This window comes from Triturus cristatus, chromosome 4_2 (assembly GCF_964204655.1).
Source record: "Triturus cristatus chromosome 4_2, aTriCri1.1, whole genome shotgun sequence".
NCBI classification, from domain to species: domain Eukaryota; kingdom Metazoa; phylum Chordata; class Amphibia; order Caudata; family Salamandridae; genus Triturus; species Triturus cristatus.
In genome coordinates this window covers 654,163,369-654,190,282 of record NC_140586.1, presented here as the reverse complement: position 1 = coordinate 654,190,282, position 26,914 = coordinate 654,163,369, and the positions used below count along the sequence as shown (strand labels likewise).

The following is a 26,914-nucleotide window of genomic DNA, read 5'->3' as shown; positions in this document are numbered from 1 at the left end:
ACCACAGAAAATGCAGCACCTTCCTCCGAAACCACTGTCGGAGGAGAGATGAAGCCAGTGTCAGGGGAGGTATCAAGACCACTGGCATCTCCCAGCTTATCTGCCCAGTCCTGTGATAACTGGCCTTGTAGGGCCAGAGGGTCCTCAGACCCCTCCCAGTCGTCACCATCATCCGATTCCTGGTAGACAGGTGGAATGATCAGAGTCGGGCAGAAGATGAAATTGCCACCCATTGGCGTTGGACGCGGCGCCGGGCGCTGCCGCTCCGGCGCCGGGCCCGGACCGGGACTGAACCGGGGAACGGCATCGTCCGAAGGCGGCGCCAGAGGTGGTACCGGAGTCGGCGACGGCAGAGGGGTCGTGAGGTCGACCGGCGCCGGCTGATATCCAGGCCTGGATCCCACGGGGACTTGCAGCATCAGGACCGAAGTCGCCGACGGCGCCGGAGCCGCTGGCTCGCTAGGCCTCCCAGTCCTGGGGATATACTAAGGTGAGGAATCTAACTAACGTGTTTCTTTCAGATTTGGCAGTTTGGGCTGGACTGTTCCCATGGGGGGGGGGGGCTAGGGGGGCAGGGTCAAGACTAATTTGCATATGGCTGGGTCCACACTGGGATGTCATGGCGAGCAAAGTAATGGATTAAACCTAGATATCTGACTGGGGGTGAGTGAGTGAGAAGTTTCAACAATCCGTCCATCATTTTATTTTGTGATGTTAAATAGAAAGTCAGTTTTCATTTCTAGAAGGTATAATTGGGTAGCGTATCAGCAATGCACATCCCACTTGCGGTGAGAATCCCACACAGTGAGGATTCATCAAAGAGGTAACTTCTGTTACATACTAAATGTGGTGGTGTTATTTCCAAGGCGCCATCACTCAATTCAATATACAGAAGTAAGTAGATCATGCCCTCGTGGGTGGCACTGATGACATCCGTGATAGCTAATGGAAACTGATAACTGGAACGGTTTGTTTATCATATACTGGGATGTCTACAAGCTTAACAATAACTTCTGACTTTCTTGCAACATGATTGCAAATTTTAAATGAGTCATGTGCCAGCCCATTTTTATCCTTAGACAGGAGCAACAAAACTTTATGGACTTGGGGCCAACTCCTCTCCACGCAATTGGATAATGAAGACTCATAAAAAGGCCTCTCAAACCGGAACTCTCAAGTACCTTTCACTGCAAGAATGTATTGGTGTGCATAACCCACTTTTTGCTATAAGTCTAGTGAACAAACAAAGTACAACAGATTTATAAAGATAGACAAGTATAAGTATAAGCTCAGTACTTACTACATGCCCGGACAGATTTGTGCTGGCTATTAGCAAACTGATCATTTTGATTGTTAGACTAAGATCATTGTGAGGGCATTCTCATTTAGCGGGTAATATCACCATCGACTGGGGTGGGAGACAACTTATTCAAGTGAAACACTAGAACTTTCCGAAGTTAAGATGCTATTGTTTTACCTGGTTTTTCAATAGTTATGCCCTTTGTTGCATGAGGGACAAAGAAGGGGCTTGCATTTTCGGTTGTACAATCGGTTTAGATCTTTCACTAAAATATGATAAGCTAGCTCGACTGAAGTTTTGTTTTCCTCTTATGGAAGGGAAGGAAATGTTCAGATTAACCAATGTAAATTAATCCCATTTCTATGTCAGGACACGGCAGCAAGTTTCATGCAGTTTTTTCCTTTATTTCCAACAGCCAGTGACAAATAACATCTAAACTACAATTCTCTGAAGAAAATATGGGAGTGGATAAAATGTCACATGATCTATAACTAATGAACAGTCTTCGCATATTTCAAAGCACAGGAGTCATCCCATCACTTCCTCTTCCTTTGCTGCTGAGCAGAGAGGTGAGCCTTTTTATAGGTCTGGCACAGACATCTTTAGCTGTCTTGCCAGGCTTCTGAAATCCCTAGAATTCATACATAAAAAATACATACATGTACATAAATAGATGGGTTTTGGGTCAGCCCCCTTTAACCATGTGTCCGTTCAACTGTCATTCACATTTTGCTTCTGCCCACCACGTCACAGAGCATGGGACCATGGGTCATCCCACCTTGGAAATTGGCTCTCATACACAGAGATGCATGTTGGAAAACGTGTTAATCCACCAATGCAGATGGCAGAAAGCTTTACTTTGTCAATTCTTTATAATTTGTTTTTAGTAATCCTTATGATGTTTATACTGTATCTTTGGGCCTCAATAATTCAAAGCCAATTAGTACATTTTCTTTGTGCCAGCATGAATCACATTTACCTGATATGAGCACAAAACCAAAAGTGTACAAGTGTTGTAAGTACACCTGCTAAGAAGCACCAATAAAGTTCTATTGAAATGATATGCAATGTTTTCATTAATTCCGGCTTTACAAAAAAAACAAAATTTAAATATTGCACCAGCTTGCCCTGGCCACAGACACACAGACTTTCAGTAATTGTAACTGGTCATGGTCGACGTTGGGAAGCATGAACATTTCCATGTGTGTCTGTATACACCGATTGTGCCCGTCATCACTGAGGGAAAGATGATAGCAGTACTCAGGTGAGTCTGGAAAAATGTTCAGCAGATGGAGACCATAAGCAGTTGTAAATGGATAGGGCATGCAGGTTCCAGGGGTGGGGTGGATTGAAGAGTGGGTGCACAAGGATGACATATACCATCCTACTGGAATAGATTAAAAATTGATGTGTGGAATGCATGAATTAATCTCAGTAACTGGTAATTACTCAGGTCGCATACCATCTCAGTTTGGACCCAGCCATATGCAATTCAGTGTTGACCCTGATCTCAGTCCAGCACGAAGTGCCAAGCCAGGCCCTTCCTGAACCAGAACACAAGCAACCCAAGACCGGTTTCACCCTTATTAGGGCTCATCAATCCGGTATAGCTTGGTTCTGATGGCACAGTATGTACAGGACCCACGTCTGGGCATACCCGTCCCACTTAGGGCACTGCAATTGATTATACTAAAAAGTGATGAATGGAATGCTTGAATCAGTCTCAGCGTCTGGCAATTACTCAGGACTTGCATCCTAGTCGATCATTATTTTGCACACCATACCACCCAAGTATTAACATCAAATGCCTGGAACTGCTGGTGGAATTCCTTGCTTTCAAGTTCTTGACTATAGACGGACAGTGAATCAGTAATGATACATATAGATCCTTTCCATGGTAACAGGTCCAGGATAATGGTAACGTAGCCCAAGGACGTCTGGAGCTTCTACCCAGACAAGATAAGCTCACTATGGGCAGAATCTGGTGGTGCACAATAAGCCAGCAATTGGAAACTGGGAATTTCTGTTTTGAAGAGGTTGATGGCCCACAGGGGTGCCTGTGGAATGGGTCTCTATGCCTCAGGTAGAAAACATGTCTTTTTTGCAAGGTCACACCAGAGTTTTCACCTTTTTCAGAATTTTATTTTTGCTTGACTCAGGACTCTAAACAGGAATACTGTGGTCCTCCTTTAAAAATGGTTAAACTAGCTTATCTCTAATTGACTTATTTAACTTGCCTTTCGGTCTCTACCATATGAAGTTCTGCGGACAACAGCACTTACTGTGTCATCGACTATCATGGCAAGAAACGCATGGGTCCAGTCCTATCCTGTGTAGCCTGACACCAGGAGCTTGAACCCTGCTGCACAGACCTGTGAAAATCACCCTTTTGGCAGGTAGGAAAACTAGATTTCATGTATATTAAATAAGTCACCACTATGCACTGAATTTTAAGCCTGCCAAGTATATCCTTGAATAAAGGAATTCAATCGGGTCCACACAGGATGTTTTAGAAATACCTGGATCCCTCATTTATCCAGTTACATTTATCTCCAACTCCCTCGCATCGAGATTGAGGCCACCCTCATAGTATCATCTTATCAGGGTGGAATGAGTTCACCTATGATGATGTATGCTACAAAAGTGTAGGTGTCACTTGCCCAGGGACACACGTGGTGCAATAAACCCTTCTGGGCCTGGCTCACAAAACCTGTTTGAGCAGTTCCATTTCATGTCCTTGGTAGTGTGACAAGATTGTGCATATTTCTTGTGTGCTATTTTGCTGTGGTGGTGTTTTGGGGCATTTATGCTCTATTAGAATGTGATAGTGATGTAGTTTACTATGGCTGTGGTGCTGTGTCCTTGATTTGAATGTTTTGCTGGGTTGTCTCTTGTTATGTTGCTTTTAGTATGTTACTGTTGTATTCTTCTGCTTACAGTAGCGATATGTCTAATGCTGCTACATTTCTAAGCAGATGCAGCACATGCCTTCAAAGTGCCCATGACAAGCAACTATTAACCACTGCTAAAGGTGATTAATGTAGCTCACGAGCCAACCTAAAATTGCGGCAGAGACCAGTCTTAAATTATAACTTATAGTGCTCACTTTATGTGACACAGCCCTAAAATTTCAAGGGGACATGAGTCTGTGCCTTAGGTGTTGCTAATTCAAGGTACAGCCCATTTTGACATGCATCTCAAACAATGTAATTGATCATATCAAATTAGAACGCGCAATATGAATGGAAATGGAAGACACATAGGCAAAAAAAAGTTTAAGCCTATGTATAACCATATGCCGTCCAGAAACCTCCCCACCCCCCAGACCTAAATGTTTTCAAAAACCGTTTTGGAGTGGCCACATTGGGCAGTCTGCTTAAAATTAGCATTTTCTTTTATTGGGTGGCCAGAAAAAAAAAACAGCACTACTAGTGATGAGGAACCCTTCTTTATCATAGTGGTCAGGTGGTTATGACGTAAGCGCATCCCTTACCAGGCCAGCATCTTTGTCCAATACACACGAACACGTGTTCTGAGGCCGGGACTAAACGTGTGCCTGCATCGCTTCTCCGCAAGGACAACACCCCGGCCAGGCGGGAGCAGACACACATATTCCAAAGGATCGGCATCGTAATAAAAGTGTGAACCAATGTATTTCTTTTTTACTGCCTCTTTGGTAAATTGCCACTTTGTTTACACGAGAGAGCAGCCAACAAATTTTCAACATTACATGAAGCACGTTTAGCGAACAGCAGCGAGACTTATGAACCCATTAACGACCATAAAAAACACATCCACCCCGAAAGCGGCACAGCAAAGCGGTCCTGGAATTTAAAAGCCACTCGTTCATCGGCCTACTTTAGGACTCCCTTTTCCTGACAACCAATTCTGGTCATAAACGCCACAGTGCTAGGTCCTGACGCGACACCCGCCATTAGCACAAGATAACAATAAACTTCTATGTCAGGATGCGTTTGGCATCTTGTCATGATGCATTTGGCTTAAGCATCCCAATGTGATGGCGTCTACAAAAATAACAGCATCCCTGGCCTTTTATCTTCTATTGTGATAAGTGCGGTGAAATTTATGACGTTGTCGCTATTTTATTGTTTAATCTTTTCCGATTAGCTGCAGTAAAACAATTATTGCCTCTTGATGCGAGAATCCCTCCGAAGGGTTTCTGTTCGGTTTTGCATTTCATAATGTGCAGACGGTGGAATGGCTGTAATAACCTATTTTTTCTTGTGATGCTGCACACAGGACCATTACTCCTGCAATTGCTGGGCTCATTTTAAGAAGATTGTCTTCTCCTTCGGTGTAACTCATTTTATTCACAAGACCACTCGAGGCCGGAAAAACGACTTCGCTCTGTTGTGGCAGAAGATGGGAACCTTCTTTAACTCTGCACCCGCCACCCCTTAGCCTGCTCACAGGTCTTTGCAGCACAACAGCAGCAGCTTTGGGAGGTCTCCTACATTTCCTAATCCCTTCAAGCTCTCCTACGCCTCATCTGCCGGCTGCAGGGCTGACTTGCAATGCGCGATCTCCCAAGAGGAGGAATGAAAGAACACTTACGCTGGATTTTGCAGGATCCTCCAACTTCAGAGCTCTTTTGACCCTGCATGAACAATTTGAAATGATTAGACCAAACGTTAACGCCTTTAATGCAAAACAGATCTACAGTTTCATTTTACATGTAGGGTGACAGCGTACAATATGGCAGCTTCTCAGAAAAAAGGTGAGTTCATTGTTTTGTTTACATACCATCCCAACAATACGAAGCATTGGCAAAGCCAGTAGGTCTCATTTGTGTGACCTATTGGCTTTACTAATGTTTTTGAGCCATGCCGCACATCGTCAGGATGCTGTGCAGCATGAGTAAAGTTACAAGAAAAAAAAAAAATCAAGTCATTTTGTAGGTGCACACGCCTACAAAATGATGACCACGTCATTTATTTATTAGGCATATGTGCCAACAGTGCCACACATGCACGTGTACAAGATTATGCAGAAGCTTTTTGGGGAGTTGGGGAGGGCAAAAGCAACGCAGGGTTTGGGGGAAAGCCACACAGAGGGCAAAGGTAGGGGGAACCAATGGTGAGAAGCACACGGAGCGCAAGAGGGAAGGGTTGGGGGAGAAGCAGTCAGGGAGCAGAAGGGAACACTTAGCAGGAGAGACATACGCGAGGGAGGTGGCTCTAAAACACATGTACTCCGATACAGCACTTCACATAAAAGAAAAAAATAGTGAAAATTGAAAAGCAAGCAGAAGCAAGGCTGCCAGCCAATCAAAGAATGTAAAGAGGCAGTGCTGCATGGGCGTGGCAAACAAGATTGACGAGGTGGCATGTAAATAAGAAGCAGACAAATAAGGGTGACAAGGAAACCCAAACATATACAACGGGCAGGCGCCAAGCCTCTCTATGTTCTTGGTATGCCACAATATGCCTAGCAGCAGGCGGTGCGAGAGCGGTGTAGTAGGCGTGACCGAAACACTTGTTAAAAGACTACAGGAGAGGCAGGAGTAAGAATGAATTATTTCAGACCAGCAAGCACAGTGGAAACTCCTAAAGATTAGATCTATTAATTGTCCAACAGCAATGGGGTCTCATGTAAAATTCAAATGGACATCGAAGGAGAGACTACATCTTGTACAATAATGAACAAGTGACCAAGTACAATGGAAAAGAACTAAGCATACACTAGAGTAGACACATTTATATTAGTGCTTAGGTTGAGAGAGGCTTCCACGAAAAGCAGAGATATTTGCCACCATAGTTCAGGCTCAGCACACACCTTTTGTATCAAAAATTTAAGGGTGTAAACATAGTTGTTGACTGAGCAATAATATGGTTGCCCGAAACCATGTGGCGTTGTGCATCGGCAATGGCATAGGCTGCAGCACAGTCCATTCTATACATTTGTTAAAAGCTTTATTAAACCTCTCCACAAGCCACTTCGCTTGTCTCTACATGGTTGCAGTGCTTGATGCCCTACTCTGTCAAAAATGTACTCCCTGTCCAAGATGTATGTTGCACCCATTATCAGTAGCTAGAGAGTCGGGAAAACCCTCACGCAGAACTATTTTACAGAAAAGAAATGACTGCCAGAAGTTTAAGAACAAATTTGAAATGTGGCCATGTGGAGAAATAATCTTCCTCCTGGTAAAAGAAACATTGAAGTGTTCTTTGTGGGCATGATTTATAAAAAGGTCTGTGACACTTAGGCCCTCAGTATCTGACTCTGGATAATTTAAATTTGGAAACACCACAGTCCTACTCTGCCCTCAGCCCCCGAACCTTTCAGCAGGACAATTCTGGTGAAGGCACCACAGGGAACAGTGCACTGGATGAAGAAAAAAACATGCAGGAATAGGATAGAACATTTCTGTTCCTGCATTGATTTTGCCATTTCTAAAGGGCAAAATTGTAAAAATGCGGTAATACTCCAACCAGAAATGACTGCATCCAGAGTATCAGGATTTCCAGGTGTGGTATTATCATATTATGAGCCCTGTGGCTCATGGGATGAGGGCCTAAAAGATAATACAGGTTACGCCCCTAATTAGACACTCCCTCACTAAGGAAAGATCTTGAGGATAATATTTGAGCACATCTCTTATATTCCTGAAACTGGGTGAACACTTCTTCAAACAATCCTTGGTATCAGACAGTAACCACCATCAAAGGATTCATGCCACCCTATGACAGTGAGCCTCAAGGGACAGTGCTAAAATCCTGCAGACGCGCTCCCATTTATCCATCTAAACCATTGCCCAACTTCTTCTCTGCACACTCTAGACAACGTCTGCAAAGGCAGTCTGTGGTCGAGCTCTCCTGTCTCAATACAGCAATGCAGCAATGCTGAGACGACATGATTCCTCTTAGGATCAAGTAGTAACACTAAGAGCTTGTGAGCATCCTACGCGGAGCCGAGTTCGCGAAGTGTATTGGTCATTGCTCTTTACTGGCGCTATGAAGATCAGTACTTCCAATTCAAGGGCAGTCTTTTCTACTTCAGGGAAAGTGCCAGAGACAAACTTGCCTCATGCAACACTCACATCAAACAGGACCTCAGTTACCAATCCAAAGCTGCTTCCTGAAATGTACAGAACTGCATAAAAAGTAGCATAGCCCATGGACACCAGTTCTCTATACATTGATAAACTCTTAATAGATGCTAAAAAAATGTTTGATTTCACATTTAGGAATAGTGTCATAGGATTAGGCCTGGGCCAAAATTCCGTTCCGTTCGCGGAAATTGCGATATTTTGGCATTTTCGCGTTCCGTGGAAAGCGCAAAAATGTCAAAATTTCCGCATTCCACACCTTAGCGATAATTTGTTTCTTGCTCGCGCTGTAAAAAAAATACATTAGAGTGCGCGCGATCGCCTTACCTGAATCCCCGCGTTCGCCGACAAGTTTTCCCGACCCGGTCGCGTTTTCCACGAGATGTTGGATTGTTGGTAGCCATTTTGCGCTGTCTCGCGACAGTTCGCGGCCGCATTAACGTAATTTGTCGCGCGATCACGTCTTTCTTCTCGCGATCATACACCACGCAAGTATGAGAAGATTGAGATCTCGAACACGTCATTCTACATCGCGAGCGAGAGGGTGAGGACGCAGGCACGTCTAATCGAACGCGAACAGGAGAAAGAGACCCCGAACACGTCATATCCAACGCGACAGGGACAAAGAGAACTCGATCATGTCATTTTCGACACGCCGGCGGAAGTCATGTGAAGCTCGAGAACTCGAACATGTAAAATTTTCAATTTGGAGAGGAATATCAGCTCTAGCAGCATGAAACCTTCTGCAAATGCTGATTTTGGATGAAAACAACTCCTTACATTGACATTTGGCTGTCCTTTTTTGTGCAAGGAGTCCTTTTTTTAAAAGGTGGAGAGGGGGGAGGAAGTGACACAGAATCTCCAACTTCCTGTTCCTGTCCAGCAGGCTCCTCCCAGTGCTTTGTCCATCTCCTGCTCATTCTGCCTTTGGATTTGGAGCTGGAAAGATCACTCTTTTTGTCTGCTGCATCATTGCAATTGGATTTGAGGATTTTTGGAATAGGATATTTTACAAGTAAGTGGTTGTTGTGTCTGTTTGATTGTGGGCATTGCAGTTGTTGTAACTACAATTTATTTTTGATAATTAATTATCATCATTCCTTTATTTTAATTTTTTTTAATTTTGTGGGTAGTAGTAGTAGGCCCGAGCTAGCCATGGGCATGACCTCATGGGTGTGTGCATGATGAAGCAACTGTTCCTTTTGTTGTTTTTTGAATGTATTTCATTTTCAAGCACATTTAGGGCATGGATGGCATTGGATTGAGTTGGGGAAGTGTGCTTTTTGGGGGTGACCTTTGTGATGTTGTTGGGCCTGGCCATGTGGCTGGTGGCCATTTTGAAGCCTAGGCCTGCAAGCTTGCCTGGCCTTGTCTGCCAACAGGCCTGCTTTTTCATCCACTAGGATCAGAGCAGGTAGCCACAGCTTTATTAATCTTGTGTTTTCTGTGTGGTCTGTTGAATTTAGACATCATTTAGGGCATGGATGGCATTGGATTGAGTTGGGGAAGTGTGTTTTTTGGGGGTGGCCTTTGTGATGGTGTTGGGCCTGGCCATGTGGCTGGTGGCCATTTTGAAGCCTAGGCCTGCAAGCTTGCCTGGCCTTGTCTGCCAACAGGCCTTCTTTTTCATCCACTAGGATCAGAGCAGGTAGCCACAGTTTTATTGATCAAGTGTTTTCTGTGTGATCTGTTGAATGTAGACATCATTTAGGGCATGGATGGCATTGGATTGAGTTGGGGAAGTGTGTTTTTTGGGGGTGGCCTTTGTGATGTTGTTGGGCCTGGCCATGTGGCTGGTGGCCATTTTGAAGCCTAGGCCTGCAAGCTTGCCTGGCCTTGTCTGCCAACAGGCCTGCTTTTTCATCCACTAGGATCAGAGCAGGTAGCCACAGCTTTATTGATCAAGTGTTTTCTGTGTGATCTGTTGAATTTAGACATCATTTAGGGCATGGATGGCATTGGATTGAGTTGGGGAAGTGTGCTTTTTGGGGGTGGCCTTTCTGATGTTGGTTATCTTAAAGACATGCTTTTTTTGTAGGTGTCTGGTCACTGGTGTGTTGGTGTGCAATGCATGCACCCTGCAGAGCTTTTTGGGGCCTGTGAATGTTCATATTTACATTTTGTTGCATTAAAAAGGCAGAGCAGTGTGCTTTAGCATGCATCCTTTACCTGGCTTTTATAGGCCTTTTGTCAGCTCCTGGTGTTTCCCAGGCCCCCGGCTTGTTTGTGATTTGTGAGTGCCCATGTGGGTGGTGGCCTTTTTTGGTGTTTGGACTGTGAGTTATTAGTGTCCTGCTTTTGCCATAGGCCTGCATGGTTTTCCAATTGGCTATTTGGCTTACTGCTTCCATCCATCCACCCCCTTTGCCAGCAGCAGCTCCATGGATGCTGAGATGCTCAAATAATTTAATAGTCCACCCCACTTTCATTACATTTTTATTTTGGTGGTTATTATTAACTTTCCTATCCTTCCTGAGTGTGTAGTGTGTGGCTGTACACAGTAGTATAACATAGCTCTAGTTAAAAAAAAAAAGTCAAAAATGGCTAGACTATCTCTTGTTTGCACTAGTACAGTACTAAGTAACTGAACCACAACAACAAATGCAACATTTCACTGATGTTCTTCTCCTGTCTTATTTGCTTTTAGGTGCACAAAAGAGAGTAGGAGGTATCATCAGCATCACCCGGCTACCCGTTGTACTGCCAGCCAGACAGAAGTCCTGCTGCGCATCACGTCCACGTGTGACCAGAACTTGTTGTGCATCTGCATCCTGCCTGACATCTGAAGAAGATGGCCCCAAAGAAAGGTACCAGGTCCAGTACCAAGAAAGTTGCCGGTGAGAAGAAGGAGCAGAAAAAGGAAGTGCCATTAACCACGACTGGTGGTGTGCCGGCCAATATTTTTTTTGGCACCAAAGCGTTGTCCGGGTACCAAGCTGGGAGCAGCACAGCGGTCCACCCCACCAACCTAGGCCCAAGGGCTTTAGTGTCGCAGAGGTAGCCAGTCTACTAACGAGCAGCGATGTTGAAGAAATGTCATTACTGCAAAGTAGTACACAATCAAGTTCATCGCAGGCGCAAACTCAGCAGATCAGTGTGCAGCCGCCGCAACAAGAACAGCAGCAGCCGCCGCAACAAGAACAGCAGCAGCCGCAACAGCCCACCATAGTAGTTGTTGCTCCTGACGTAGGGGCATTTCAGGAAATCGAGCTTCCTGCAGACAAAGTGGAGCAAAGTCAAACCACTGTTTCAGAAGATCTATTGTCTTCCAGACCACCAGCAAGGAAAAGGAGTCTTAGTCCATCATCATCTTCTTCAAGCCCAGCTTCTGATGATTGTGATGACACTTGGGTCCCATCAGCTCGGTCTGAGAGCGATATACGCCACAAGACAATGCTTCTGAAAAGGAAGGTCCCAGAAAAACTTAGAGTTATGGAGGTAGATGTAGAAGAGGGGGGTGATGATGTTGATGAAGACGAGCCAGTCATCACGCACATTACTCCCGCCCCAAAGGGATTGGAGACCAACATTCTCACCCTATCCAGAAAGGCTGCTACTGAGCGGGATGTAGCACGGATCTCACCAACACAGGTTACACCACCACTACCTCCAGCTGCCATATTTTCCAAGGCCCGGCAGGGACCTACATCCAGCTCAACCATCTCAGTAGGTAGTGGTAGTAAAAGTCACAGTGTAGGTGCACAGGGTCACACATTTTCAAACACCCCCTCAAGTTCATCTGGTGTTGAAAGTGGCACATCCAGCAGTGCCAGAAAGTTCTCCTCCCCAGTTTGGGACTTCTTTTCTGTTAGCGCCAAGGAGGAGAACGTTGCTATATGCTCAATTTGTCGGCAAGGTGTTCGGCGTGGTAAGCTTGGTACAAATTATGGTACCGGAGGACAAGCAAGTCATCTCAGAATACACCACACTATCGTGTGGGAGGATCACCTACTTAAGTTAAAAGAAAGTAGAAAAAGTCAACCCATTGAAGTTGGTCAGGATGAATCAGAGATCGATATTGCGGTGGCAGGTGAAGAAGAGGGAGGCATTTCTAGCCCTGTCCCCAGTAGTGCAGTGGTGGTAACGCCCACATCCTCCTCAGTAACATCAGAGTGGCACCGCAGTAAGAGCCATACTCAGAGTCTGGGTGAGACACCAAGGCGACCGGCGAGTACCTCAATGAGACAATCTGTGTCGTTGAGCCGTAGTGGGTTAATGAAAACAGCACCACTAAGGAAAGTAAGCCAGCCTACCATTGAGAGCATGATTAGGTTGGAGGGGCAGTTCCAACGCAACCACCCAACGGCGCGATTGTACAATGCGAAGCTGGCTAAAATGTTAGCGCTGGACCTTCTTCCTTTTTCCTTTGTGGAAGGGGTGGGTTTCCTTGAATTTGTGTCTGCCATCTGCCCGAAATGGAAAGTTCCCAGCCGGTCCTATTTCGCAAGAATTGCTGTTCCGGCACTACATCATGATGTGCTGGAATTGGTTGGACAAGCTTTGCAGAAGAGTGCTGTGCACAATATCCACCTGACAACAGACATGTGGAGCAGTTGCCAAGCCACAGATTACATGTGCATCACTGCACACTGGATCTCTTTTGTGGGGGTTAAAGATAAACTATCTGCACGAGGTGTTGTTGATGACACAGCTGCGATTTTTGAAGGTACTCGGAAACATGCAACTGTAGCCATGTTCGCCATGGAGAAATCTCATACGGCTGAAAACATTTTACACGTGTTTCGCACCAAGGTTTTGGAATGGCTGCGGCCCAGAGGGCTTTGTATTGGTTTTGTTGCCACAGACAATGGCAGTAATGTACTTAAGGCCATGGAACTTGGTTCCTATATCAGGGTTCCGTGTTTGGCGCACTGCATAAACATTATAGTTCAAGACTTTCTGAAAAAAGAACCCATAGTCAGCAATTTACTGGCCATCTGCCGAAGAATATGCACTCATTTCAGCTATTCTTTTAAAGCTCGGAAGCAGCTAAGGATCATCCAACGTAAATTTAGGATGCCAGTCAAGGCACTCATCCAGGAGGTGGCACTCAACGTATTACATGCTTGATAGTCTGTACGAACAGCACATGTCTCTCCATGAATATGTCTGGAAAAGAAGAGGGGATGCTAGTGCTACTGTTAAAGGCATGAACCTTGACATGGAGCAATGGAGCCTAATTAAATGCCTGACTGAGATGCTTTCTCCTTTTGAGGTCTTCACACGTGAAGTCAGCAAGGAGGACTGTACAATGGGCCAAGCTATCCCATTATTGCAAATGCTAGAGTATGAGCTGAATAATGTGTCTGAACCATACAAAGGTGTAGAGGACAGAAGGCAAGCCCATGACTTGGTGGAGAGCTTATCCCGGCGCTTAACTGAAAATGTAAGGTTACAAAATAAAATTTTGTCACAAGAACATTACATTTGTGCCACAATTCTGGATCCACGTGCAAAATTGGGACTACTGAAGACATTCCTTGCTTTTTCCGACAATGATGTTGCCCGCTACAAAAGTCGTATAGCTGAAGCAGCCAGTAAGTTGGAAAACGAATGGCTGCTAATTAAAAGCCCGCAAGATCAACCCACAACAAGTACTGATACTGAAGCAGGCCATGCAGAATCACATGCAACTTCGTCGGCTGAGGGCAGTGCGGTTGGCTCACAATCACAACACTCACCATCACTATCGACTACAGAAACAATAACTGGATCATTAGGCCGAGTACAATCATTATCATTGCAGGATTGGTATGTAAAGATGGGCCTTTGTAAGCACAGTGCTGATGCACAGAAAAAACAGCACAAAAGCTTACCAGCAGCAACCCTGAACATTGAGCGGATGGTCCAGGCCCATCTGGACGACCCAACAGAGATGTACGTTGATCAAAACCCATTGTAGTATTGGTATAGGAAAAGGTCTGAATGGCCACAGCTCAGCAGGCTGGCGATAAGCTATCAGGCTTGCCCTGTCGCAAGTGTCTCTTCCGAACGTGTTTTCAGTGCTGCTGGTTCCATTGTAACATTGAGAAGGACCAGTCTATCTCCAAAAAACGTGGAGAGGTTAACAATGATCAAAATGAATCAGCACTTCATACCACCGAATTACACAATACATGAATCAACGGAGGAAGATGAGGACAGCGGCTCAGGTGACGGAAGTATTGTGTCAGATGATTACCTACTACCGGCTGAACCCCCAGAGTTTGAGGACGAGCTATACTTCCCTGACAATTAGGCTTGCACTTACTGTCTTCCTCCCTTTTTCCCCCCTTTGTTTATGTGTCTGTCGTTCCGGTTATAAACTTGTGAATCACAACAAATCCATTACCACCGTCTTCTACTCTTCTAATTTAATATACAAGTTTCAGGTGTCTGCTATTTGACAGTACAGTCCTCCGAATACAGCTCCTCCGCTCCATCATACTGAATCTCCTGCTCAATTCCATTTCCCTCATGAATGATGATTGGATGATGGTAACAACAAATTCAAACTTTCCTAGTCCTTCCAAAAGAAGTGGACCATGAATCAGATGACTACTATAGCTATCCTCCTTTCAGAGCCGAGAGAGACTGGCCATTAACTGAAAATAAGATGGAACAGGTAATGATTGATGCCATGCATTGGACGCAGAGTCGCAGACTGAATGATTTAGATTTTGTTGTGCATGAATTTATGTAATTGTGCACTGCCACTAATCAACTTTCTACAGAACACACTCATTTCCCCCTTCTTGCAAATAAGAAATTGGTACTTCTCCTGCAGCTTGGTGACCCATTGCTTTTAATTCAATACAGGAAGGGGACTCACTCAATCTGCGCAATGAGTATGATTGACACAACAGCACCGTCCATCATGATGATGGCGAAATAGACGGCCCGTTAACTTAAGATTAGAAGGAACAGGTAATGATGACAATTAATGGCATGCATTGGACACCTGAATCTAAGCTATTGCTCTTTGTGTTTGCGTTGTTTGTTTGTTGTGCACAAAGTGATGTCAAAGTGTACTAGTAATCTATCTTTCTGTACACAATAAAGAATGACTCAAGTCAGTAATATTTATATTTCTGCTCTTGTTGTGTCATAAAAATTTTACTTATACTGCAGGCCGATCTTCACAGTCAGTCAGTAAAAGTATCAGAGATGATGATGATTAAGTCAGGACTCAGGAGGACGTTTCTTGAGTGGCATAAAACGGAAAAGCCAAAAGGTAAACACGTCAACAACAACAACCACAGCAGACCCAAATGTCTGTGTAGAAGTTGAATAGAGTGTAGCGGCGGGATGACTGCAGTGCATTGATTTTACTAACTTAAACTGTAAAATGCTACGTTTGGAATGGATAATGTGCTTTGCGTTTGTCCAACTCTTTGAGAGAAAAAAAAGAATTTTAAGTGTTAACGTAGGATGTGCTAATGCTAAGCACTGTGGGCCTGCTCTCTCCTGTTACTGTTGAAGGTCAATGCTGGAAACAGACTAGAGTAGAGATGATGCATAGATGCCACCTCAGAAAGTGTTCTTGTTGCACTACACCATCACTTGTGCATTTGTTTTAACTTTCTTTCTCAATATCCCCTTTGGTTTTCAATCTACAATTACAGGCCGGGCCTTGCCCGAAACTTTGTAAAACATTACAATGCATATTAATTACCTTACCAATCAATCACCTTTTTTTTTCCAGCCGGGCAGTGGCGAGGCGACACACCCAAGATTGATGGACGAGAGGAGCAAGAGGAATGCCGAGATGCAAAAATCCAGTCCACATTTTTGACCAGGATAAGACAGTAACAGTATCCACTTTTATCTTCTTTTAAATAATTAGATTAATATCTTGTATACAATCTTTACAACAGTGTGTTCTTGGAGGTGTTATTATCAATCATCATTAGGTTTGCTCTGTGTTTACGATTCTTCCCTACCAATATTTAAAATTTCTATTTGCTATCTGTTAAAGTATTAAGGCCGGAACAACAGAACAAGAACTAGAAGTGTATGTAATACGGGTCTCTCATCATCATGCATGCATTGCCTTTTTCTCCCTTAACATATGGATATGGTAATCTTCAATGATTGTAGTTTGATTGTCTATGTATGCATACTGTTTTTCTATGTCAAACCTTTCCCAAAAACCCCCTTCCCATCCATTCAACAAACCCTAACCCTCTTCCCCCGGGCTGTGTGACTTATTGTCGAGGTGTAACTAAACTAAATTAAATGTACACCAATACTTAATCACACACTTGCTGGGGCGGATGTGGTGAAAGCAACACTACTTCAATTTCAAGGCAGAGCGATGATCTTCTTCTGCTTGGCCACCCATGAGTAGGATATTTCAGAGGTTATTTTTTTTAACAAAGGAACATATACCTCAGCATGAATTGCCGGCATTGATTGGATTTGTTTCTTGTCATTCCTCATATACAGCACTAACTGTTAGGCTGTAGGCCTAGTCAAGTGACTCAACACAACTATAGTTTGTAACGGTCTAGTAGGCTATCCTCCTAACCACCATTCTGTGTTTTTGTCAAATATTTGAGCATATTATTGTTGCTCGGTAAGTTCTGTACTGTACTTCATTCAACTACTCCTAACAGTCTCTCAAAGGCGATTGACTGTCTCCTTCTCTTTTTTTGCAAATGCTGCCGCTCTGCCAGTGTCTACTACTACTACTATGCTGCTACCACCACCACCACCCCAATCATGGCATGTATGAAAAAGGAAACCATCTTCACCATGCAGCCAGTGCTGTGCCACAGTTGGACATAAACATCAAGCACCGGTAAGAGACAAGTTTGGGGGAGGCAGAATTAATAATGGACATGTTGTCAATGATTTCCTTTTCACACACCAGTACAACGAATGCATAGACTAGAGGACAGACTGAAAGTACTAGAAGGACCAGTCAATGAGTGAGGTGTGTCGCATCTATCTGTGTCTTATACAGTCAGCCAATTATTGAAATCAAACACAGGCTATGGGCGGCCATGCATCAGCAAGGAAACAGTGTGATGTAAAACAGTTACCCCACCTACAAAACATTAACAACATTGCATGTAACATAGAAAAATATATTTAATTTACCCTAACAAAAATAAACTAAACCCACAAAAGCTGACCCACCCCCCTCCCTAACCCCAACCAATGTCCATAGAAGTCCGTAACGCCCAAACAAGTTCCCACCCACCCACCCAAACAAGAATTAAAAAAGGGGCAGAACAGGATGACAGGGACTAAGTGGTGGGGCGGGACTCCAGGAGGACGCACATCTGGCGCATCTCGCCCTCTAAACGGGCGACGCGGCGTCTAAGGGTGCGGCAGTTGCAGCCACAGTGGGGGGGGGGGGGCACCGGAGATGGCACGGTGGCGCCGTACCGCTGGAGGGCGGTGGCTGGGGCCCGGGCCACGGGAGGAGGCTTCAACAATTGCAGCCGCAGTCTCCTCCTCCTCCTCGGCTAAGACCACCAGCCGCCGGTATTCTCGCTGGATTGCCTCCAGCTTCCGGCGCCGTGCCTTGGCGGCCAACTCCTTACGATTTTGTTTCGGAGTAGCTGTGTATCAAAAAGAAAAAAACAAGACAATTATAAAATATACTCTTAGAAAAACAGTAGGACAAGGTAATTATTTATACACATAGTGGCATGGTAGAGTAGCACAATAAAGCACAGTAGTACATAACATTTTAAATGTCGCCCGTCCTCCTTCCTTCCACCCGTCTTTCACTTTTTAGTTGAACAGTGCACCAGGTGCTCTTCTACATAAAACTTTCAAAGCTGAGTTGAAATCAGATAGATGAGGCCATTGGTTACTCAATACTCCGGCTCCTATGCCAATTAAAGGGAATTCTAGTCTTCTAGTTCACTCTTCAAACGTCCCCAACAACTCATACTTACTTACGACATCGGAAGTCGGCCCGCCATCCTCATGCTAAAAAGGGTGGGGGTCCCGTGGGGACAATTAATTAGGATGATGCGCCCGCACAGTGGCGGGCGCATCCTGTTTTTTTTTTTTACATTCTGGTTGGCTTTGCTGAAACAATGCTAAAATGTTGTGCTGCTTTTCCAAGCACAACATGACGGACCCCACACGGAGCCTGTCACGTTTTGCTTTGAAAGGCGGGGGGGGGGGAGTACCATAGCATAGGTAGGTACCCTCCATGGGGGCACCCAAGCATACTCTGCAATGTCTACATGCCTTTCCGTGGCGGACGGCAATGCCGCCACGCAAAGGCATTCCAAAATGCAGATTATATGGCTGGCGGTGTGTTCAGAGAGACACCAACGGCATATTGAACCCTTTCCGCCTGGTCGACATGTGGGGGGTCTGAATTTTTTCTACAGGGATGGCGGGAGGTTTGCCCCTGCGGTGTCGGCAGTGAATTCCAGCCGGCCCGGCGGGGGCAATACGCCCACCATCCTAATGGGGCCCCAAGTCATCACAATTGTACAGTATACATATACATACAGTACACTCTTGCAGTGAGTGTACTGTCAAGTTCAACAATAGTTAAGGATTATGAATCTAACTTACCACCGCCTGCCACTGGTGCTGCCACTCCCCCTACTGCTCCATCGTCGGTATCGGCAGCAACTGCCGCATCCTCACCCTCCGCGTCGCCTTGTTCGCTGGCCCCGGCAATGGTGGTCGGTAGTGCGCCTAGAAAACATTACACATTTATTAGGCGTCATATACACCTCCCCCCTATTGATCAGTAGCAAGGTTGAAAAATGAGTTAATACTAACATACATCACTAGTACAAATCAGGTAGTAGTAGAGTAGACACTAATAGTTATATATGATCATTGTAGCCTTTGCTTAATTAGCCCTAGCCATGCTACCATTTTACCTTTGTGTCTTATTTTTGCACATGTGACGTTACCTTTACCTTGCAGCTTAAGACACCTTTGAGCCCACATGACCTGCCTCACACTGCTACTGTCAAGTCTACGCGCTGCGTACAAGCGGTCAACAAACATTAACAAGCCACTTTTTTAGGAAGTACTGGTGTACTACTGTTACTGTTAGTACATATTGCTTATCCATAAATGCTACACTTTTTGGCACGGCTGAGAAATGCTTGCAAGTTGCAATATACTAACGCACACCATTTCATTTTTCGCATTACAGACGCGAGATTCCCTTCTACGAACCAGAGCTTCTGAATGATGCAACAACTACCAGTACTAGGTTCTTCTAAGGTGAGGGGTCCCTTCACTCACATCTTCATTTATGAATTTATATAAACTAAATTGCTATGGGATGGTGGTGCTGCCTTCTACCACTGTTCAGTTATCATGATTTAATTCCCAACTGTATAAGTGTAACAATGTATATTGTTTTAATGTTATTGATTTTCCGGTTGGTGCTGCATTTATAAGAAAACAGTGTACAGACCTTCTCAAATTGAAATAAACATTTTGAACTTACATAGACTTGGTGGTATTTGGTGTGGACTAACTTACACGAGTGAGCAAATTAAAGTAAGGGTGTGCATGTGAATTGCTTCCACGACTGAGAGGTTGGGTGTGTTATGTTCTGGGTTGTCTACTTGTTGGGTATCTTGGGGGGAGGGTTCCGAGACCTAATAGTTATGACAAGACAGTACTATAGTCAAGCAGTGGAATTGTGGTGGGTGCGGAATTTCTGATTGAGGTGTGCAAGGAAGGTCCAACCTACCATCACCAACATCCTATTTTCTGGTGCAAATGTCTGTGTATGTGCAAGATCCCTACAACAGTAGTATGTCCTATAGGGTATCATATCAAAATAGTAATAAATCTGGTAGGGCTGTTGCTGTGAATTTTCAAAGCCTCAAGATCTATAAGAGTAAAAGTAGTACAAGACAACGACCCAACGGATTGGACTCAATGGCTCGAGCTACTGGTGAATATGAGTTTTATATTACAACCTTTCACAAAGAGTGGCACTGGCCAACTGGGCAAGACTAGCTACTACAGTACAGACAGACTGATAGTATCTAGTAGTAGTAGTAGTACTCAGAGTCATCATAGCGGAGGCAGGGATAAGATTTTTGAAACCGTACAGATCGAAGGATAATTGGTGGTAAAAAAATAGCATTTGGAAACAAACAATAGTTTGGGGAAAATATGGGGCAGTACAAGTTATGGAATAAGAAATATTATTAAAAACAAGAAGACTTACTGGGGCCAGCAGAGGAGCCCTCGGCAGTGTCCTCCTGGTGGTGTTCTGTGTGTCCCGCCGACTGCCCAGTCCCTGTCGGTCTGCCCCTGGGTGCTGATGAACAGGAAAGATATAAGAAAGAGACAAACATTGATGGATGGTGTCAAACAAATAAAATATTTTTCAACAACGGTCAAAAAACACTTATGTAACAACAATTGCAATAACTAAATTGACCGATCTCATCTGGTCAACAAGTAATATTGGGGGATTCGCAGTTCGACTACTTAAGTTACTATTTATCAACAGTAATCCAGTCTTCCATTCTGATTCCAGAATACCAAGTTACAACTAAGCCTAAGTAAAACGTACCACCCAACCTAGCCCACCTATTCCAGGCATGCCAATTGTACATTAAGTATGCATTTCCACTGTATTCCTCAACAATGCATATGGTCAAATCATGGAGGACACATGAACATGACTACATCTTTTGTATACACCAAATTTGGGTTTGATTGATTGATACTGATCTGCTAGTGCTAAGTAACTGCTAAGCCTACCACCACTCATTGAACAAACTAGAAAAGGTTCTAATAAAGACAGCCGTACTACCAGCACGTCACGTAACTGCGTGAGGGGGCATCACGCATACCACTAACAAATTAGAAGCTCATACAAAGTACCTAAACCGAAGTATCAATCCGCCCCTATCTATTAGTGACAGGACAAAGTAAGGAGTGGACAAGAGTCACTGTAGCATTACGTAACTTAATTTCTCTAAAATAAACTCGTAAAGAATCACGCTAAGCAAGCGCAAACGCAAAGCTGCAAACAAGTAAGATTAGTAGTAGCGCAGAAGAGCACCTGTGTCAAAAAAATCACAGACTTTTAAACGTAATTAACCTGGAATGTAAGCAGCAACATTCTAGCTGGTTGGAAGAAAAAAAAGATATTCGCAATATATAACACAGAGCAGAAGAACAGACACAAAGTAGTATTAATTAAATAGGTACTCACCAAGCCCCGGGACCTCAACTCCCAGCAGGTCCAGCTCACGGTCCAAGATGTCGGACCACCGGTGCGTCAGCTGCGCCTGGGTGCGCCGAACACCAGAAGAGCGCGACACTGCCCGGCGCACCTTCCCCCACCGCTGCCGACGCTCCCGGAGGCCTTACCCGGACCCAGGCCTGCCACCTGCTGCCAGGGTTGAGGGGAGGTGGCGCTGCACAAAGAAAATTAGTGCAGCCAACTCCACCTCCCCAAATAAGGCCCGTGCCTGCACTCCTTGTGGGCGCCGCCTTCCGCAAGGAAGGCGGACGCGGCTCTGGCTGCGCCGGCGAACAGCCCTACCCTTGGACATGGTTCTGGGGACGGGGCGGGAAAGAAAAGGTAAAATAAATAAAGGAGTAAAGGAAATAAATAGCAGGCAATAGAAAGAGAAAAAGTAGCTAAAAAACAAAAAAAAAAGTAGACAAAAACAAAAAATATAGAGGCAGGAAAATAGTTAGAGAAATAATAAGTAATAAAGATCCAAAAAAAGTGGCTATAAACAAAGGATTGAAAAGATTTTGGGAGGATTCAAAATCAGGCCCCAGAACCATGCAATAGAGTGAAAAACAAGATGGCCGTGCCCATTGCGACCACGTGCGCAAGTTCGCGCGATATTTTCTCCCGAGCAAGCAAAAAGCAACGCGATCAAGTAAAAGCGGTCGCGAACAGGAAATTTCGACCACGAACGGGCGCGAACATGCATTGCGCGACCCGGAACAGGAAGTAAGGATCGCGAGAGGGCGGGACAAGTGAAAACAAGATTGCCGCGCCCGTGAGCAACCGCATGGGTAAGTTGGCGACCCGCGATCACGCAAAAAATACCGCGAACAAGCGGGAAAAAAATCTTCCGCGTCTTCGCGATATTTCCGGCATGTTTGGAGATTTTCAGCATTTTCGCAATAGTTTGCGAAAGTTAATTTCGCAAATTCCGCCCACCCCTACATAGGATCACCCATTAATTTAGGAAAAAACAACATTTCTCATTCTTCTAATTCAGACCAAAGTTGTGCAAAACGTAAAACATGAACCACTGAGCTTTATTGTTTCGCTCAGTGCAGTCAAAGACTGAATGTAATCTTGGGAAAACACAACACCGGAAACTCCCTGAAGTTGTAGTACACAATTCCTTAGAAACGGCTATTGTGGAGGTAAAATTTACAGAATGGGCACGTCTTGGTAGCACCTTGTGTAGTGAGATAAATGCTGGACTCCATGTAAAGTTGGACATGATAGGATTACTGAAGGTCCACTGCGGAGATCACATAAGCATGGCCAGAGTCCAATTTACCCAGAACATAATGTGTATTAGTAAAGCACTGGTTCACCCTTGGGTCTGTTGGCGCTGGCATGTTTATGGTTACTAAACGGTTCTTTCTATCGACCTCTGCAAAAGAAAGGATGAAGGGACCTTCCAGGATTCGAACCTGTGACCATAAGTTCCAACAAATATGGATTGGTCTACTGCCACATCAAACCCGGCCTATGAAGGGCAGTGAGTAACAAGCCGCAATAATGTGGGCATTTACACCCTTCAAATCTAATTACAAGTGCAGGCTCTCTGTGCTTTTGTAGCTAAAGCAACAGAGGCACACATGTTCGGCCATATCCTCTAGAGAGGGATGTACATTCACAATTTAATTTTGACTACCAAAACCGTGAGCTATCACAATAAATCAGCTGAACACTACCTTGATTCCCTTCACCCCATGCCTTGTCACCCATAGTTCTTTAACATTTCTGGGTGCAGTGGAGCCACATGTTCCATGTCTGGCAATGTGGGTTCCACTCAGACTCACTCAACCTTCGGCTTTCCCCATTTAGTTTTACTATTAAAGCACTCACAAGTTTTATTTGGCTGCACCAATTTGGTAATCGTCTAACTTTCACCAACTGAAATCCATGATAGTAATACAACATTAGAGTCCCACGGGTTCTATTAAATGTGCAAAGGCTGCTTTTTAATTAAAAGCAACAAAAACCTCATACTTCCCATTTCACATTATTGTTCGAGTGAATTTTGATGCATTTTGAAAATGTTTAGTTTTCCAGGTAAAAGCCTGTGATTTATTATGAAGGAGGAAAGAACTAATTGTAACAGGGCAAATTGAGGTCAAAGGTTGAGTGTTGGGGGCTGCAGTGCAATGGATGATGATTGCTGGAAAAGAAGGTATGGAGTGTACCCTTGAAATCCTTTTTTTTTAACAAGCATTTGCAATGCAATAGGTCTCACATTTACGTGAGTTTGAGCTATTGACATTGCAAATATCAATGCCTTTTATTTTTGTCTTAAACTCGCATAAATGCGAGACCTATTGCATTGCAAATGCTTGTTATTAGAAGGTCACTCCAGCCGGCCCTAGTACTCATTTACTTTGCTAAATTAAATGCTTATTTGCAGGGTTCTCTGCACAGTGGAATAAGACTTCAGATGGGAGCATACTGAATTTTTATGCTTGCACTCAAACAACCAAGGATCAGCCGAGCTAGCAACTGCTAGCGCCACAGTGAGTGTAGAATTTTGCCTCCAAAGTGTGCAGTATCAATTAAATGATACGGATACAGTATAATGATCAAATACTAAAGACCACGCCAGGCACACAGCGCTCCCTGCTTTTATTCAGCCCCTTACTTTGGACGCCTGACTGAACTAATCCCTGGACGCCCACGGGGTGGACATTCATGTTACCCACATGCTCACTCCCCCCTAAACTTAGTGGGCAAGTCCACTCGACCCACAACACAACAGTGAGAGCCAGCAGAGACAGGTTCAAGACAAACAGCTCGCGCTCTATTGAGATAGTGATGATAATGCATGTTATGCAGCCGTGAAAGCATTGCATGACAATTTCACACTTTGCGGTGAAGCGAAGAGAAAGATTACCACGCACATCCCGGTCTTTAGAGGCAAGCATGACAAACAAGACATAAAAATATACTAACGTGATTAAGGCAGGTCTGTGGGAAAAGATAGAGGTTAAACGACAAAGCATTATCAATTTGTATATTGTCCATAAATATAGGGTGCCCTGCACATTATTTCCCATTTGTTTGTAGAAGTGCACCCCCATAATGGATCATAATCAAAAGCAACAAACTATGGCAGTGTTGGGCCATACTTTAGAACGATTCCATTGAATTTAATTACGAAAAGCATCCTACTAATTTTCCGTGAGTTCTATAAAAGAAAAGATAACAGCTCAGCACTCACCTGATATCTGATCAAAAGCGAGTTAAGAAGTCTTGAAACCTCCGGGATCTTTTAAACCAAGGCCATACTTTGCGAAGGAAAAATAGTATGAGCACAGCAAGGCCCTATCGTTTCAGCCTCATAGGACTCCCTGCAGCTACAATGTAAGCTGCCACAAGGGGATATCTCTTCAGTGTATGGCCAATGCAAAAGACCAATGTTTGATATTATTTCTTTCAAGAAGCAGGTGGACTGGAGCGAATAGAGGGCATCCGTTGGGGAACATGGTGGTCAGTTAGTGCGTTGGTCGCGAGCTCTGCTCTCTCCGGCACACACGTAACGTACAGCATGGCACCTAGCTCGAGGGCATATTTATGATAATCAACCCTCAATAAGGTGTACCTCCGTTTTATGGCCCCTTGCTCGGATTTCAAGAATGCTGGCAACTCCAGGCTCTCCACTGTTGCTCGCTGTTTGGCAGTCTCGGTGAGATCGCTGGGCAGCGGCATGTATCGGCTTCCGGAGCTCAGCAGCAGCGGTAACAGGCAGTGTCAGCACAAGTCAATGGGAGCCACAGTGCACGACTGGAGGTGAGGAGGCGGCAGGGGAGACATGCTCTAAACCTATGACCTCAAAGAGAGGTGCTGGGTCTGGTGCTAAAAAGAAACGCAGTGTCCAAACCATCGGGAGACCAGCTACTCCAGTGAGGACAGCTGGAGACAGGAAAAACAAGCGCAAAAAGAAACAGTGCCCAAACCACGGGGAGACCAGCTACTTCAGTGAGGACAGCTGGGGACAGGAAAAACAAGCGCTCGCCACCGCGGGAAGGCAGACCCTGTTTATTTTTGTATCGCGCTTTCACTTTAAGTGAAAGCGTGATGCAAAAATAAACCCGCGGTGCCCTGTCTCCTTTTGGGACGGCCCATCCAGACTGGATCTCACGGCTTGTTTATATAACACGCCTCCTTGAGATAAGAAATTGCTTCACGACAATATCTCTTGCCAGCGTGAAGCGCATACGCTGCAACGCTAGGCGAGACCTAAAAAACCATTTGGATTACAAGCTTCTTATATTTACATGGTTGCAACGCTTGAGAGTTTACTATAAGTTGTTGCTTCTGCAGCATCCTGCCCTGGAAATGTCTAAAAAATATGAGAACTGGAAAATTGGATTATACCTTGCCTTGGGAGTTGAATTATTTGCTACAAGAGCAATTTGAGGCACCCTGTTTATAGTGGTCTTGCAAAATAAAAGATATTCACAAAAGAATAAAGTTAGATGACACCAGAAAAGCTTTGTGCAAACTGTTTATGGTACGATTTGGCAAAGGATTCTGCAAAAAAGAATATAAAAGTTTTTTAGAAGATCATAGAAAAGCAATGTCGGACACAAGCAAAATCATCTGCTGTTGCTATACTGCATGAAGTGTGCCTAGCGTAAGTCTGCAACCTGTACAAATCTAGTTCAGGACAATGAGAAAATCAGGTTAACCATCAAGTCCAGAATTACTTGAGGTGAAAATTCTCTCCCTAACAGTTGAGCAAATTAAAAAGTACATATGCACTTAAAGATAATCTGATGCAATGGGACCAGATCAGATTCCTCTTATAAGTCTTAAAAGTCTAATCCTAAAGTCTGGAGTAAGAGTTTAGCACCAATGTTTTCCCTCTGATATCAATCACCAAATTTGCCTTCATCGTGGACAGAAAATATATTTCTCCCATTCCATAAGAAAGGCTCAATGAATAGCCCTCAAAACTATAGACAGATTGCATTATTGGACTCAGGCGGCAAGCTTTTTGCAAAGAGCATCCAGGAAAAAACCTCTACAAAGGGCAGGAGAGTAGAACGTTATACCCGGAAGCAATAAGGCTGTAGGTTGAATGGAGGCTACAAGGGACAATATAGCTAGTCTGCAGTAAAATCTCAATATATAAAAAAAAAAAGAAAAAAATCCCTCAAAAAAAAAAAAAAAAAATCAATCATGTGCTCGTTATAGATTTTGAATTTTTTTTTTTATCTGTGATTGATCAGGTGGATCTTTGGAGAAAAATTGGTACTACTGGAAATTTCACTGACTTCATGGAAACTAATAATTGGCTTGCACTCATCAACATGGAGCAAAGGTTTGTTGGGTAGAGATAGGGGGCTTTCTAACATGA

At 44.3% G+C, this 26,914-nt stretch overlaps 1 protein-coding gene and 1 long non-coding RNA gene across 14 annotated transcripts in view; both read right to left on the bottom strand.

The window, feature by feature from the left end:
- The window catches only part of ITGB3BP (integrin subunit beta 3 binding protein), a 303,033-nt gene that overhangs the window by 180,658 nt on the left and 95,461 nt on the right, over positions 1–26,914 (bottom strand). For 10 of the 13 annotated variants that reach the window (XR_014960659.1, XR_014960660.1, XM_085602409.1 and 7 more), the window contains exon 2: positions 5,876–5,918. The exons of the other annotated variants lie outside the window; for them this stretch is intronic. Coding sequence is in view for 6 of the 10 variants with exons in the window: in XM_085602403.1 (XP_085458529.1) it covers positions 5,876–5,918 (43 nt within the window). In the remaining 4 variants the exon portion in view is untranslated. The remainder of the gene's footprint in view (positions 1–5,875; positions 5,919–26,914) is intronic. 13 annotated transcript variants of the gene reach the window in all.
- On the bottom strand, positions 17,679–20,632 carry LOC146834853 (uncharacterized). The gene is made up of 3 exons (XR_014960345.1): positions 20,533–20,632; positions 18,900–19,025; positions 17,679–17,920 (listed from the first exon to the last, which is right to left on the bottom strand). It is a non-coding gene; the product is annotated as an uncharacterized LOC146834853 (long non-coding RNA).